The sequence below is a fragment of the Bos indicus genome, chromosome 13 (genome assembly GCF_029378745.1).
Source record: "Bos indicus isolate NIAB-ARS_2022 breed Sahiwal x Tharparkar chromosome 13, NIAB-ARS_B.indTharparkar_mat_pri_1.0, whole genome shotgun sequence".
Classification (NCBI taxonomy): domain Eukaryota; kingdom Metazoa; phylum Chordata; class Mammalia; order Artiodactyla; family Bovidae; genus Bos; species Bos indicus.
Window position 1 is genome coordinate 15,833,202 of NC_091772.1, and position 17,244 is coordinate 15,850,445.

The 17,244-nt window shown below is 41.9% G+C and overlaps 1 protein-coding gene across 3 annotated transcripts; it reads right to left on the bottom strand.

Moving 5' to 3' along the window:
* Positions 1-694: 694 nt before the first annotated feature.
* ATP5F1C (ATP synthase F1 subunit gamma) lies at positions 695-17,143 on the bottom strand. Of its 3 annotated transcripts, XM_019972921.2 has the most exons (10): positions 16,992-17,143; positions 10,258-10,292; positions 9,628-9,759; positions 6,377-6,581; positions 5,659-5,802; positions 5,474-5,538; positions 4,317-4,472; positions 3,825-3,921; positions 1,466-1,502; positions 695-837 (listed from the first exon to the last, which is right to left on the bottom strand). In XM_019972921.2, exons 1-9 carry the CDS (start codon positions 17,045-17,047, stop codon positions 1,496-1,498), a joined length of 897 nt encoding a protein of 298 aa, XP_019828480.1. In that variant the 5' UTR covers positions 17,048-17,143; the 3' UTR covers positions 695-837; positions 1,466-1,495. The 3 variants fall into 3 exon arrangements, with proteins under 3 accessions (XP_019828480.1, XP_019828481.1, XP_070656859.1); XM_019972922.2 differs by lacking the exon at positions 1,466-1,502; XM_070800758.1 differs by lacking the exons at positions 695-837; positions 1,466-1,502 and having other exon boundaries at positions 3,821-3,921.
* Positions 17,144-17,244: the final 101 nt, after the last annotated feature.

Here is a 17,244-nt window from a genome sequence, read left to right on the forward strand (position 1 = left end):
TACCTTCCTCTGGCAACCTTCTTAATGGTTTTAAAAGAGTAATATAAAGTGTTGATGATAGGCTTTATATATATTTTTTATAGTTATGTAGTCTTTTGTAATTCCTGTATTACTTTTGCAATAAAAAAACCCCTAAAAAAGTTAAATGTTAGTCACTCAGTCATGTCTGACTCTTTGCAACCCCATGGACTATAGCCCTAAATCCTCTTAAATAGGAAAAAAAAATCCCAACATTTTGGCAGGGCCAGCTCGTTCTGTAGAATAGCTCAGGTGCCCAAAGTTAATGGCTATCTAAATGTGAATGTGAAGTGAATATCCTACTGAAATGGTTCTCAGTCCTTGGAAAAGATTTAAACATTTATTTAGAGTCAGTATGTCCCTGGAATTCTCCACCCTCTATACAGTAGTGAATGGCTCGGACATGGCACTGTTGCCTTGCGCTGGTGGTCTTCTGAGGGTGACAGGCAGGGAGGCCTGGGTTGGGGTTGGGGCTGGCACCTCTTCCTTCCACTCTGTGACCCCTCAGAAGCCAGGCTTTCCATGGCTGTTAAGAAACCAAAAAATCGCAAGAGCCTCTTCAATTAGCTTCTTACTAAGAAATTTTAATACAAGTATGTTAATATTTTGAAGTGTTGTAAGATCTCAGTTTGAAAATGGTTGTTCTTATATAATAATAGTAAAACAAAAAAAGCAGTGATTTTATGTTGAGTCATTTATTGTAAGATAATTTACAAATATCTTGCTGTCTTTAGTAATCTGAACAATGGACCAATAAATTCTTCTGACAAGGACAGCAGTAAGCTAAAAACAAAATCAGCTTGCTGAATTCTTCTTTACCTGAAAAATAAAAGTATACAACAAATAAAAAACAATTTTTTTTTCTTGGAAATTAAATATATCAAGAGATAATATGTATCTAAAGTGGGACTTGAACTGACTCTACATAATAAGCTGTTACTCTATACACTAATGGTTCTCAAGTTTTGGTCTAGGGACTTTTTCATGGGGTCTGTGAGGGCAAAACTAATTTCTATAACAATGCTGCTTGCCTGTTTTATTCTCATTCTCAAGAGTACATGGTGGAGTTTTCCAGAACCTACATGACCTGCAATGTCAGAACAGAATGAATAGAGAAGTGGAGAGGACTGAGCTATCTTTTGCGAAGTCAGACTTCAAGGGGTTCTGAGACCAGGAAGTCTGAGAACCACTGTTCTTCACCAGCCTGTTTTTAGTACTGCAAAGGAATGCTGATTCTTTATCCTTGTAGTTTAATATATTTAAGAAGGAAAAAAAAAGACCCCTAGCATCAGCCCTGTGCTCCCACAATCTGACTGCTGCCCTAATGGCCGGCCAGTCTCATCTCCCAAGAAATCAGTTTCCCTGTTGCTGAATTAGTTTGAATTCTCTCTGACTGGGTTTGTTTTCTGATGGGATGGGGGGAAGGTGTGAAATATTACCACTTTACCTCTTGTCTGAGGATGAAACTTGATTTTCATTAGTCCCTGGGTTATTATATTAGAAGGAAAACACAAACAGAAAACAAGCAGGTCAGGAAGCAATCCATGCTGGTTAATCATGTACAATTTCCAACTAGAAAAGCCCATTTCCTCATTCACTACCTTGAGTATATCACATAAATACTTACCAAAAGAGTTCCTTGAAACAGAGTCACTAATTGTTAGGAAACATTACAGACCTGAATCTGGTTAAAGTAATAAAACCATGTTCATGCAAGTAGGCAGGGCTATGAAAGCATACTTTAAACCACAACTTTGTTATAAGTAGTATATAATTTTTTTTTTTTTTTTAATTTAAGCTAGCAACTAACATTTGGCACCTCAAGTATGGTTTACTCATGCCTTTTATTACCAAATAGCGAAATGTGTTTGTATTAAATACTAGCCTTTAAGCAGAAGAGCTGATAGGTTACAGAGCATGCAAGTTCATTTCATATAAATAATCCATCATGAGGATTATTAAGGTTTGCATAGCTAACCTTTAATAAAGGATTTAGCCTGCCTTTCTAGAAACTGAAAACTGAATAGTCAATTTCCAGTTATTTGAACTGTTATTAAAAGTCTCATTCTTCATGTCCCAATCTCCTTCTCATTTCTCTGCATTTGCTACTTTCAGTCAGGTCCCCATATTCCTAATCAAGAGCTGGGTCCTCCACTCTGCAGAGGCTGTAGCCTCCATTTATTCTGAGCATCCATTCCTCTTTCCCCTGGCTCTCTGCATCTCACAGCTCCCAGACCTTCAGAGTGCAGTTCTTTCCCCCAGGCCTCGGCACACTCGCCACCAGAGAAGCAGTAGAATGTACAGCAAGGAGGACACGAATAATACACCTGCTTAACCCCATCCTAGCTCGCATGTCATAGAAAACAACTGTGTTGCAGGGAGAGCATCTTAACTGTCTCTGTCAAGCTGGCAAGTGGCAGGACCACTCATCACTGCCTGGATGCTGATGCTAACAGAGCAGGAGTGACCAGGAGGACAGATGGTTCAAACGCAGGCTTGAAAGCAAAATAAGAGAAGGAAGGCTGTTTAGGACAGCAGAGCTGATGGAGTCAACCAACACTGACAGAATGGTCTCAACCAATTTGTGTGTGTCTCTGGAATCCTGCCCATTTCCATCCTCCAGAGACAAAAAGGACCAACTTCTATGTCACCTTAGCAATGAACCTTTCCCCAAGTCTTAAACCTGGACCCACGTACTCATATATTCAGCAAAGTGTTATTTCTGTCTCTTCTAAAATTCCAGTTCTTAATACACTCATGGCTCACCATTCATTAACTCCACAAATATTTACTAAGGAAGTGCATGCCAGGTGATGAAGCTACCAAAGTGAATGAGACATGGCCCCTCTCAAGCCATGGGACACAGACAACCTAAGGGCAGTTCCTAATAAAATGGTGTAAGTGCTGTGATGGAGGGAAACACGGGAAATAGCCCCATTCACACAGAAAACCCCCAGGGTTTTCTGGGGGAAAGGAGTCCCCCAGCTCCGTTATGAAGGACAAACAGAAGTCAGTCAGGTGGAGGATTAAGGGTGCAGGGGAAAAAAAGAATGACATTTCAGGAAAAAGCATGTGCCACTTAAAAAATCTATTTCCTAATTTGGGAGAGAAATGACAAAGATGCGTTCAGAGGGCATAAAGGGGAGAAAGTCAAGGGATATTTAGAAGAAGGTAAGATTTAGAGAACGTGGTGACCAACTAGCAGGAGGTGAGAATGAGCCAAAGATTACTTAACACACATTTTATCTTTCGGCACAATTGTCTACAATTGTCTACATTTTCTTATCCTATTAGGATGTAAACGCCTTGGGACAAAGGATCCCACCCTTTAGCACTATATGAGGCATGTAATGGGTGTTCAACGTAATCATTTTTTATAGATTTCCCATTACTGCAACCCTGGTTACAAACATTAACATCTAGCTAAACAACCAAGACATTTTCTTGAGGAAAGCGGTATTTTAAGAACTATCGAAGGACAGTACTGATACAGAAAACTTATTTAAAAACTTCCTGACCCTACCACCATTCAATAATTTACAGATTAAAAAAAAAAACAAACTGAAAACCAGTAACTCATAAACTAAGCCTGAATGTTTCAGCTGAAACAATCAAAAATACTCTAGAGATCTCATTTTCATCAAATCTTTATATTCTAAGAGTAAGCAAACAAGATTAAGCAATGGATCATTTTTTTGCTGTAACAGACCAAAAAATGCGAGGGGAGAAGGGGACATAAATGAGCCAAGGATAAACGAGCAGGCACTACGAGACAAGAATGCTGAAGGCAACGCTCAGTTACTTACAGAGCCGCAGCACCAGAGATGATTTCTATCAGCTCCTTGGTGATGACAGCTTGGCGGGTGCGATTGAATGTCAGAGTCAACTTGTCAATCATTTCAGCTACAAACAAAACAGAAGATTAGACAACAAGATCTAAAACCAGAAAAGAATACCTTGCTTACTAACTCATTCATGAGATGTAAGTTGTTTAATTCAAAAATAAGATTCTGTCTCTTTTCAGGTAGTAGAACTGGCCTCTTGAAAAATGTTATGGAGATATTTTTTTTTGTATTTTCCAAGAATTAAAGTACTTGCACACTTACTTCCTACCAAGTAAGACGTTACTTCCTTTAAGGAGAAGAATATAACTTTTCTATCCTCACAGGATCAGTGGCAGAGCCCAGGACCAGACCCCAGCTCTCCTGCTCCTCTTCCAGAATTGCTAACACCCTTTGGTATGAGCGAGGGCCTCCATGCAGCCTCAGCAAAGGGAAGCCCTTGTGCCGAGCGCTTACAAGCATTCTTGCTGGCGTTGTCCATGGCCGTCATCCTGGCGCTCTGTTCACTCGTGGTAGACTCCTTCAGGGAGTAGTAGATGATGTTGGCCAGGCTGTATTCCTGGTAGTTCCGCAGCACATCAGCATCAATGTCATCATAGATACTCATGCTCTCTGTTGAAATGCAAAGACTGATTTAATCAAGAAGCTTCCTGGTGCAAAAATCCTTTATAATCACAGAGAAGTCAATGTGAGACTGGTTAAAAGACACAGTTCTAAAAGCTTCATCATCTATTTTCATACTATAGATTATAGCAGATTTTCAGTAAAACATGATGTGTAAACAAAGCACTTGGTATTCTACTTGAAATGCTTAACTTCATAAAACTCAAAAGGCTGACATTTAAAGTAACAGCCCTACATTTCAGGGGTATAAAGCCTCTGGAGAGCATCTAGCAGAGTGCCCTGGACTAAGCCAGCACAGTCCGGGACCGTGTTTTTCAATAGAGAAATTAAGGAGAGAAATGAGACTTGTATACTGTGATATAAAAATCCCAACTCAACCATGTGGTTATTGGAGAAATTTGACAGTGTCAAGACAATGAGGGAGGGAAAGTTTTTCTGAGAATATGAGTCAGAGAGTTAGAGGCTGCTCTGCATTTCAGCAATTAGGCAGCAGAAATTTAGCAGCGCATTCAAAAAGTCTTCATTAGGGTAAAATGAGACAGGGCTGCATTTCGTTGACTTAAGATGCAGAGGATCATGTAACTCCTATTTTATATACCATGAAGAAATAAAGTAACACAGCCAATTAAAAATGATGTGTTACTGACTGGTAGAAGCACCTCAATTTTAGAGACATTAAAAAGTGTACCTCTTAGAATAGAAGAAATATAATATATAGGAGAGGAAAATGAAATTGGTTCCTGAGTATTATTTCCAGAATGCTTCACTGAGCAATGATGACTTTCATATATAATGTTGGCCCCCAATGGATATTTATTTATACAATGAATGTTTTATGGTTTCATGGAAGCTCCTAATAGATGGTGATAGAAACAACTCAACATTTTTGTTACTGCTGAAAAAAAAGCCACCCTGACAAATACTGTTTTCCTCAATCTGCAAATCTCTCGTTTCATAGGAAAAATACTTGTCATACAAAATATACTTACCAGCACTTGAAATGGTGTCAAGGGAAAAGATGGGCTTTTCTTCTGTCTTGTAGGAGATGACAGACCTAGAAATGGCAAAAACTAATGTAAATTCCAAGATTATAATTTCACACTATTAAGGAGACATTTACTCAACTGAAAAAAATCTGAACATAAAAAAGCTTGGATTCCAACATTTTTCTTGCCTGAATCGGTTAAAGATGATAGACCCTTCATCAAATTCGTATCCAGAATTTAACAGCTCAAGGGCAATGACTGACGCATCCCCAAAGGTAGGGGGCCTCCTCCCCACTTCTTTGAATGTCACCAGAAACTGGTCAGAATGAGTCCTATGAGAAAACGAAGAGATCATCTGTAACAGCTGAGTGGAATACTTCTGCGCAGGGAACAAGGCAAAAATACTCTATGAATCAAGTGTATTTTGAGTGGAGAACGCGGTATTCACTGAATTATAAGGTACCCCCTACGTTATTATGATCACCCATCCTTCAGAGCCTGCCCAGAACTGAGGACTCACAATCAGCTTTTCTCGCCTTATCTCTCTCTCTGCCTTTACTCCTCTCCTGCCAATTCTAATTAACTGTTATTCATTTCTGGCATTTCCAGGCCATGACAACTCCTCAGAGTCCTCATTACAAAAAAAAAAAAAAAAAGCCCTTAGCTTCTGACACTCCTATTGTATTCCATTTATGGTCTGGAAGAAGGAGAAGCAAATGACAAGTAAAAAACAAGGGAAATCTACACATTCTAAGATATCCTGGAACAAAACTTGAAACAAAACAAAGCTTCTCCGTGTGTATAAAATGGTAACCAAAAAGACACCTTGCTTAAATCAACTATCAAAGAAAATGCCCTTTACTCACGCCTGCAGCCTTCTACATAAACAATATGTATTTATATTACCTGTGAAGTATACTCCTGATTTTATCACCAACTCCAATAATCTTAACTTCTTTCCCAGCTGCTGCAAGGTTGGCCGCCTCGCTTTTCATCTGTTTAGCAACCGAGGAGTGAATAGCACCACAGAGCCCTCGGTCCGAGGACACACCGATGATGAGGTGCTTCTTTTTGTCTTCAGGAGTCTTAATATCAGCCTTTTCATACAGAGCTTCAAAAAAAAAAAAAAAAAAAGGTGTAATTACACTAAATACAGCAATAACCCCTAATTCACAAAATGATGCCTTTACTTATCAAGTATTTTTGCACTTATTTCATTTACAAAGAGGTTGAAAACCATAAAGGTCTAAATCTCTGTTAAGAGGTCTCTAGACACAAAGTTATCTAAGTACTGACTAAAAGAAATCACTAGTACAATCACACAGCTTGAAAAGAGGCCAGACTTAGAGAAGCGACAACTTGTCTAGACTTACCAAATTTTTAAATAATTAAAATCTTCAGAGTACAACCAAGAAAGCAGGGAGTATTTACTGAACTGTTCATATATCTGCACAGCGAGCTTTTATGAAAACTATTGACATTAAAATAATGGATGCCATTTTACTTTGGGTGTTACTTTTACAGCCTCACTTGGTTGGTCTGATCTTCGAAGAAGCAGAAGCCAAGAGGGATTCAAATAGGGTTCAATACATATGGATTTTACTGGGAAAATGCCTGAGAGAAGACACAGGAAGGAGGTCAGAAGAGCCATCACACTGCGATGCCTGTCTGACCAGTAGGAAGAAAGGTGAGGAGGCAGCTTCCTGGCCTGCAGAGCAGTCGAGGGAAAGCTCAGCAAGGCTGCCAGGGAGCCCCAGGTCTCCACAGAACATGCAGCCTGAGCACCCCATCTGTCAGGAGGGGCTCGTGGGAAGCCTGTCTCAGGTGCAAACACAGGATGGTTTCAGCAGCTGTCTCTCTAGTTGGAAACTGCATCCTCATGGCTGCCACATGCCCCCACTTCAACGAAATTCCTATTACCCTTCTTCAGTTAGAGCAGGACTCTCAAATTTCAATACCTGAGAATCCTCCATAAAAGGTGGAGAAAGGTACATACTCAACTCTAAAGTTCAGGGAAGTGAAGAGAATATTCCTTTTGAGTTTCTTTTTATCTTTTATATTGTACAGCATAAAAAATAAAATTCCTATTTAAAGTTCTTAAATATTTTAAAGATTAGCCATTTAATATCCAGCAGTTAATATTTTTTCAGTTTGAAGGACTTAGAAGTTGACTGGCAGCCTTGACTTGAATTTTTAATGACTCAATCAAAAAATGGGCCAAAGAACTAAATAGACATTTCTCCAAAGAAGACATACAGATGGCTAGACATACAGATGGCTAACAAACACACGAAAAGACGCTCAACATCACTCATTATCAGAGAAATGCAAATCAAAACCACTATGAGGTACCATCTCACGCCAGTCAGAATGGCTGCGATCCGAAAGTCTACAAGCAATAAATGCTGGAGAGGGTGTGGAGAAAAAGGAACCCTCTTACACTGTTGGTGGGAATGCAAACTAGTACAGCCACTATGGAGAACAGTGTGGAGATTCCTTAAAAAACTGGAAATAGAACTGCCTTATGATCCAGCAATCCCACTGCTGGGCATACACACTGAGGAAACCAGAAGGGAAAGAGACACATATACCCCAATGTTCATCACAGCACTGTTGATAATAGCCAGGACATGGAAGCAACCTAGATGTCCATCAGCAGATGAATGGATAAGAAAGCTGTGGTACATATACACAATGGAGTATTACTCAGCCATTAAAAAGAATACATTTGAATCAGTTCTAATGAGGTGGATGAAACTGGAGCCTATTATACAGAGTGAAGTAAGCCAGAAAGAAAAACACCAATACAGTATACTAACGCATATATATGGAATTTAGAAGGATGGTAACAATAACCCTGTATACGAGACAGCAAAAGAGACACTGATGTATAGAACGGTCTTATGGACTCTGTGGGAGAGGGAGAGCGTGGGAAGATTTGGGAGGATGGCATTGAAACATGTATAATATCATGTATGAAACGAGTCGCCAGTCCGGTTCAATGCACGATACTGGATGCTTGGGGCTGGTGCACTGAACGACCCAGAGGGATGGTATGGGGAGGGAGGAGGAAGGGGGGTTCAGGATGGGGAACACATGTATACCTGTGGCAGATTCATTTTGATATTTGGCAAAACCAATACAATATTGTAAAGTTTAAAAATAAAATAAAATTAAAAAAAAAAAGATTTTTTAATATTATACCACAAATATTCTAATCAGATATGCAAGTCAATTTCTTCATTAAGCCCAGCAGAGAACAGGACTCATAAGAGCAAACAGCTGGTGTTGTTAAAGATGGCTAAAACCTAACAGAACAAGTCTCTCCTATACTGCTAAGTGAAACTAAATACAGTATTTTTATTTTTAAAAAAGTCTTTATTGATTTTGTTACAATATTGTTTCTGTCCAATGTTTTGGTTTCTTGGCCATGAGGCACGTGGGATCTAAGCTCCCTGACCAGGGACTGAACGTGCACCCCTTGCACAGAAGGTGAAGTCTTAACCACCGGACTGCCAGGGAGGTCCCAGTATGGCATTTTCAAAGCAATGAGTCATTTCAACTGAAGCATGGAACGCTATCATTTTCTCATACAAAACTTTCGGTAGCAGTATGAATGCATGCTCAAGAAATATGAACACAAGAAAACTCCTGCAGAAAGTTAATTTCTAACAGATTAATACAGATAATACAGATATATCTTTTTTCCTCCTTTACAGCTGCTCTTTCAACACTCTGTCCATATACTCAGTCATAGCCATGACTGTTGAGTCAAATTCCACTGCAGGGTACCCCCATCCCAACCTGCAGTCCTAAAAGATCACATCACATTGTAACAGGATAAAATCAAGCATCTGAGTCCGATGCACTAAACCCCATGTTCTTTTGATGGCATATTTAATAATCTAGGAACAATCTTTCAGAATACTTTAAAAGGGAGGTGAACACATACAGTGATGAACAGAGACAGGCTCGGATGCCAAGTCACGCAGGTAAAGTCATGACTGTACTGGACTTGGGTTTTCTCCTCTGCAAAGCTGGGGCTCCAACAGTGCCCGCCTGCACAGGGCTGCCATGACCGCGAGTGCCTGTAAGTGCTCAGGACCGCGATCTCTAGCTTAAAAGGTCTTTGTAATCTGACTGCACGCCCCTCTTACCCAAGGACCCCACTCCATACACTCGGGCCGGTTTTAGCTCTCTCTCAGCTCGGGCGTATTTCGCTGCTGCTACCATTTTCATAGACTTGGTAATCTTCTGGATGTTTTTGATTGATTTTAGTCGCCTGGTAACTGAAAAACAGAAGTGCTGTGTTAAGATAAAGGAATTATGATTTCATTTGTGAATTTATGGGAGTATTTTCCTAAACTGCAAGGTAGAATAACTAGCAGTTAGACCAAACTAGGCTTCATATTACAGTTAACAGTAGAGTACCAGTAAGTCAGACCTTGCGCTATCTGGACAGGCAAAAACGGCAATATAACAGTAAATTATGCATGTAAAACATTAAACAGCATTGAAAGTGGCTTTCAACCAAAAACAAGCCCCATAACATCTCACACACCACACAGAGTACAGTTTTCCTAATCATCATCGTTCCACAGACAACAGAAGTACAGCCACCATGTGTTACCTCACAGCGGCTTTTCCAATGCCACAGACACACGACACACATTCACTGTCCATTTTAACCAAGTGCGTAAATGCGCTAACGCAGCACACTTTCAGAAGTATTTGTATTGGGCAAAATTTAGTTTTTCTTAATCCGCATATTGAGATAAAGTACTTACTATCTTTCAAAGTTGCCATATTTCGAACTTGGATCCTGAAAATAAAGATGGCAAAAAATGTTTTTTAGTTTTTTGGGAAAAAGCTCCAGAAACTTCCAAAGTTAATATATGGACTTAAAGAGTGGCCCATAAAGAAACAATCTATCAAATAGTAAGACTCTGAATATATATGGATATATATAAACCCCTAATACAGATATCAAGCCCTGTTTGAAAGGTCTGTTTCTAGTTGCCCTAACATAAAGCTTCCACTGAGGTCACATGGCATTCACACAGGCTCTATTTCCGACTCCATGTCTTAGCCTATATTGTTTCCATGACAGACAAGTCCTTCCCCTTGTCAGGCTATCCAGTTATTCTTAAACTCAAGGTCAGCCACTTCTAAAAACGATTGCTCAGTTCCCAGGCAAGCTCCTGACTTCCTCATTTCACCAATAAATAACGTAACACTTTAGGGTCAATCATACATTCTAACATAACCACATGTATCAAAGTAGAATTTAAAAACCAATTCTTAACTGTTTCAACTCAATCCAGTGAGCTTTTATGGAGCAGATACTCTGCTCCAGGACTTGGGTCTCTGACCACAATAAGCATACTGCTGCTGCTGCTAAGTCACTTCAGTTGTGTCCGACTCTGTGTGACCCCAGAGATGACAGCCCACCAGGCTCCCCTGTCCCTGGGATTCTCCAGGCAAGAATACTGGAGTGGGCTGCCATTTCCTTCTCCAATGCATGAAAGTGAAAAGTGAAAGTAAAGTTGCTCAGTCGTGTCCGACTCTTACCGACCCCATGGACTGCAGCCTACCAGGCTCCTCCGTCCATGGGATTTTCCAGGCAAGAGTACTGGAGTGGGGTGCCATTGCCTTCTCCCAATAAGCATTCTATTATCTCATAAACAAGATTCATGCAAACTTAAGATTTACATAAATTTTACATTAAATATTTTTCTAGTCTTTAAAGTGCAAACACATAAAAGTCAAAAATAGTAACAGTTAAAGATAAATATGAGAGGTTCTTCCCCTTATTGGTGAAGACAACATGTTATCGAACATACATCATCTTTCAGCTCTTAAATCCATCAAGCACCTGTTGGCCTGGAAAGCGCCAAGGAAGAACTGAGGAATCTATACATCTTGCCTCACAGAGTCGGACACAACTGAAGCAACTTAGCAGCAGCATACATTGTACATAAAGGAGGGCCTTAGGGCATTCCAAGGAACTGTATGCAGTTTTGAAGCTGGAGACACGGCCTGCGTTAGTAAGTTTAAATATTATTTTATAGGTAGCGGGGAAATGATGAAACTTTAGTTGTTCAGTAAAGTACCTCAGATGGCAAGGAAAAGCACAGAATGATACTGAATCTTGATGACACAGAGGCCACAGGGGCAGCTGCTTGCAGTTTCCAGACAAGAGAAGGCAAGAACCTGGACCGAGAGGCTGGCAAAGCAATGGGAGCCTAGATCTGTGACCAAGCGGACCCAAAGGTTTCTAACTTAATGACCTGAGTGGACAGTGTTGTCATTTAACCAAGACAGAAAAGCTAGGTAGGGGGGGATTCTCACTTGTGATAATGAGTTTTGAATGCAATATTGTACTATGGGACCAGGTGGAAATGTGATCCGGGTCTGTGGAAAATATGAGGTATTTTGAGATTAGAGACAGATTTGTAACTATCAACAGACATGATGGTTGATGCAAAAAAAAAAAATTAAAATAGAAAAACAAAATAAAAAGAGCTGATCTGCGCTCTCTTTAGGGAGAGCTTGCTCTACTGAATACAGTTTTTGCAAATGAGAAGATAAAGGAAGTTCTGAATCAGCTGTGTGTCCCAGAAAATTGTCTCATGTCCTGAGAAATCGTCGGGAGATTATCCAAGGAACCGGAAGCTTACCCAGTACAATGGAGGGCAAATTGCACAGATAGTGGACTGCCATGATCTCCTATGATCACATGGCAGTGTGAGAAAAACCGAAGGAGCCCGTACAGGATGGGGTCTGCGAGATTCACTGCAGACAGCTTGGAAGAATTTTAAAGAGCGTATAATGCTGAGGAACATTTCATGCAAAGATGGGCTCGATAAAGGACAGAAATGGTACGGACCTAACAGAAGCAGAAGATATTAAGAAGAGGTGGCAAGAATACACAGAAGAACTGTACAAAAAAGAGCTTCACGACCCAAATAATCACGATGGTGTGATCACTGACCTAGAGCCAGACATCCTGGAATGTGAAGTCAAGTGGGTCTTAGAAAGCATCACTACGAACAAAGCTAGTGGAGGTGATAGAATTCCAGTGGAGCTATTCCAAATCCTGAAAGATGATGCTGTGAAAGTGCTGCACTCAATATGCCAGCAAATTTGGAAAACTCAGCAGTGGCCACAGGACTGGAAAAGGTCAGTTTTCATTCCGACCCCAAAGAAAGGCAATGCCAAAGAATGCTCAAACTACCGCACAATTGCACTCATCTCACACGCTAGTAAAGTAATGCTCAAAATTCTCCAAGCCAGGCTTCAGCAATATGTGAACCATGAACTTCCTGATGTGCAAGCTGGTTTTAGAAAAGGCAGAGGAACCAGAGATCAAATTGCCAACATCTGCTGGATCATCGAAAAAGCAAGAGAGTTCCAGAAAAACATCTATTTCTGCTTTATTGACTATGCCAAAGCCTTTGACTGTGTGGATCACAATAAACTGTGGAAAATTCTGAAAGAGATGGGAATACCAGACCACCTGATCTGCCTCTTGAGAAATTTGTATGCAGGTCAGGAAGCAACAGTTAGAACTGGACATGGAACAACAGACTGGTTCCAAATAGGAAAAGGAGTTCGTCAAGGCTACACACTGTCACCCTGTTTATTTAACTTATATGCAGAGTACATAATGAGAAACGCTGGACTGGAAGAAGCACAAGCTAGAATCAAGATTGCCAGGAGAAATATCAATAACCTCAGATATGCAGATGACACCACCCTTATGGCAGAAAGTGAAGAGGAACTCAAAAGCCTCTTGATGAAAGTGAAAGTGGTGAAAAAGTTGGCTTAAAGCTCAACATTCAAAAAACGAAGATCATGGCATCTGGTCCCGTCACTTCATGGGAAATAGATGGGGAAACAGTGTCAGACTTTCTTTTTCTGGGCTCCAAAATCACTGCAGATGGTGACCGCAGCCATGAAATTAGAAGACGCTTACTCCTTGGAAGCAAAGTTATGACCAACCTAGACAGCATATTCAAAAGCAGAGACATTACTTTGCCGACAAAGGTTCGTCTAGTCAAGGCTATGGTTTTTCCTGTGGTCATGTATGGATGTGAGAGTTGGACTGTGAAGAAGGCTGAGTGCCGAAGAACTGATGCTTTTGAACTGTGGTGTTGGAGAAGACTCTTGAGAGTCCCTTGGACTGCAAGGAGAACCAACCAGTCCATTCTGAAGATCAGCCCTGGGATTTCTTTGGAAGGAATGATGCTGAAGCTGAAACTCCAGTACTTTGGCCACCTCAGGCAAAGAGTTGACTCATTGGAAAAGATTCTGATGCTGGGAGGGATTGGGGGCAGGAGGAGAAGGGGACGACAGAGGATGAGATGGCTGGATGGCATCACTGACTCGATGTACGTGAGTCTCAGTGAACTCTGGGAGTTGGTGATAGACAGGGAGGCCTGGTGTGCTGCGATTCATGTTGTCGCAAAGAGTCAGACACGACTGAGCAACTGATCTGATCTGATCTGATGTGAACATAAAAATTAAGGAAGAAGCAGCATCCACTAATTCCTGAGGAAAAGAAAATTATGAAGTATCTGCAATCTGAATACTGAATGCCGGGGTGGAAGTCCAACCCTGGCTCTCCACCAATTGACTTCCAGAACTTTACTACCATCTACGATCCATCCTCATTAGGCTTCTACCTTCTCACGTTAGTTTATATAGATAAAACATGTATGTACAAATTCATTTTCATTTTTCAGTGGATACATCTGGGTCCCCACAAGCATTTCTCCCCCTACCCTCACTTCTTTACAAACACTCATTTAATCCTCACACCAATCCAATTAATGGGGCACTACATTACCCCCATCTAACAGATGAGGAAATGATAGAGACACTGAGTAAGCTGCACAAGGCCACACAGCGAGGCAGTCAGGATTCAAACCTGAGGGTAGTCAAGATTGCAACCCGGGCAGTTTGGCACCACTCCATCTGGCATACTACACACTGCTGCCTCATGCTTTTTACATTTAAAAGTAAGTATCTGCTATCTCAGTTTCAGATGAAGGCCTGCCTTCTCTCCTCTGAAACGCCTTCTCTCCTCTGAAACGCCTTCTCTCCTCTGAAACGCCTTCTCCCTTCCTTTTCAACATCTACATTTCCACTTATGGCCATTGGTTTCCTAATATAAAATAGTTCCATCTTAGAGAAGGTGGAACACTGAGAAATAGAAATTTATTTTCCCTCTGACACAGAAAAATCAAAAACTCCCTCCCCAACCAAATTTCTTATTTCCATTCTCTTAAATGAGCTTTTAAAAAAAGGTTTAATTTTCAAAAATTTAGTTGTTATTTTACTGACACCCTAAACAATGAAAATAATTTTAACCTACCATTCAGTTAATATTAGTATGCTTACGTCTCTGGAACAATGACAAACTACACGTTAACCAAAACAGAACCAAGGACATGCCTCTTCCTGGTTCTATAAAGGCAAAGGTGTACTTCCTTTTCAGATTAATTCTGTGGAGTATGAAACATTAAGACGGCTTTAATTGCTGAATTCAAAAGGCGATTACAGTGACTAGGAAGTGGCAGGAGCAAAACAGACACCAGGCACGCAGAATGATGGAATATGTCCATCCAAAAAAAGGAAGAGGACAGCGTCTGTTCTCCAAGGTGGAACACTGATGTCTGATGAATATTCACAACCTACCAATTTGATGAAGGTCAGGACTTCCACATGTATTTGCTCACTGGGGTTCCAGTTTAAGCTCCCTGCCCCCCACAGTAGTTATCTTAGACAGAAGTGAAGTCCATTCAGTTGCAACCGATTCTTTGCGACCCCACGGACCTACCATGCTCCTCCGTCCATGGGATTTTCCAGGCAAGGGTCCTGGAGTGGGTTGCCATTGCCTTCTCCATCGCAGACAGAGAGCACGCTCAAATGATCCTTTACTAAAGGATCCTCAAATGATCTTACAGGTTTTTAAAAAGTGATTTTGTACAGTTAAAGGTAAAATATTTTGTACTCATTTCAGAAACTGTCCATTTTTAAAAGATCAACTTGGCTGACTTAAACTTCTAAAAATATTTACAGGTTACATTCATGCACAGCAAGATGGGAAAGAAGGAAGGAAGGAGAGCTGACATTTGCACACCACTGCTGCATGTCAGACACACTGTCCTACAAACTTCATCAGGACCATGTCTGTCTGTTCTTCACAAACTTCATCAGGACCATGTCTGTCTGTTCTTCACACCTCAGCACTTTGCCCAGTATCAACTTGGTGCTGGGCAAGCACCCAACAAATGTGTGCCGAGTGATGAAGAAATAGGGCAACCTATGAGTGAGACTCCAACTAAGCTGACTCCTTCATCCCCATGAATACTCTTTTCAACATTAGGGGAAAGAAAATTTGACTTCCACGGCAAACCCACTAACATCTGTGTGTAGGTTTTTCACATCAAATTTAGTTTCTTCATTACCCTGAAAATCTTTTATCAGTTATCTGCTTAATGAAAACATACCTATTTTAATTAATGCATTAGAGCCCCTTCTCATAAATTAGGATACACACATCTAGTGCTGTGGCTTCTTAGAATTCTCCTATACTGTAAAACCAAGTAATTGCTAAAACACCCAGTCGACAGCTAACAATCCCCTTAGCAGCCTATCTGCAATCCTTCGAGACCGCCTAGCTTCAAAACATTTCATCCTATTACAGAGCACCACCACAAACCAACATTTATCTGCCTACTGCCAGGCCTTCCAATATGCCTTTTTCTGGGGATGGAGGAGAAACCAATGTTTATTAAAATCCCTAAAACTTGCATAGCAATGAACAGATGACGCTTACAAGTCTATCTCCTCCTCCTCGGGACCTTATGATGACGTCATGACCTTGCAGGGCTACTGTTTCCGCACAACGGTTTCGAGATAGTTAAGGTATCTTTCCCTTCCTCGCCTTAATATTTTTAAGGTCCCTTTTGCAGCCCACGAGGGCACTTATTTCATTCACCAGTGCCCAGCAAGGCGCCTGCTGCAGAAGCGGTGCTCGACACAGGCTGGGAGTCACTGCCCTCTGCACCGCAGGGTTTCAAACGGCGTCAAGGACAAAAGCACTCCTTAACCTTCCGTTGGACCTTCCCTGGGGCCCTCCAAAGGCCTCCCCGAGGCCCGTCGCCTGGCGAGCAGCAGAGACTTCCGAGGCGTCTCATTAGTCGCTGAGGAGATCCAAGGCCGCTCTGCAATTGACTGGGCCCAAGGTCCACTACCGAAGTCCCTGAGGACCACTCCGCTCGGCCCTCACCCCACCCCGGCCCGTCTCAGGAGACGAGGCGCGACCTCGCCGTCTCCGCTGCCCTCGCGAGCCCTTCTGTTCCGAGCGCCTCTTGCAGCCGGCCTCCGCGAGACCGGGGCCTGGCCAGCCCTGAGACCCCGGTTCAGTCCCAGTTGCCTCCCCACTTGCTTCCCCTACCCGAGCTCTCCCATCCCTCGCAACCCTCTCATACTCGCTGCGACCTGCCATTACCATTGTGGCTGCACGGTCCACGCCGAGAGGCCAGCGACGCCCGCCCGAGAGAACATGGTGACGCCGGCCCTGCTGAAGGTCGGTCAGACAGGCCTCACCGCGCGTGCGCGGAAGCTGCGTTACGCGCCCCGCCCACCCCGCTGTCTCCCTGAGCCTCTCTTCTTCCTGCCGGACTGAAGGAAGCCTCGCGAGCGTCCGGCGCCCAGCTTTCCGAGGCCCCGCCTCCTTCCGACTGGCGGGCGGTATTTGTCCT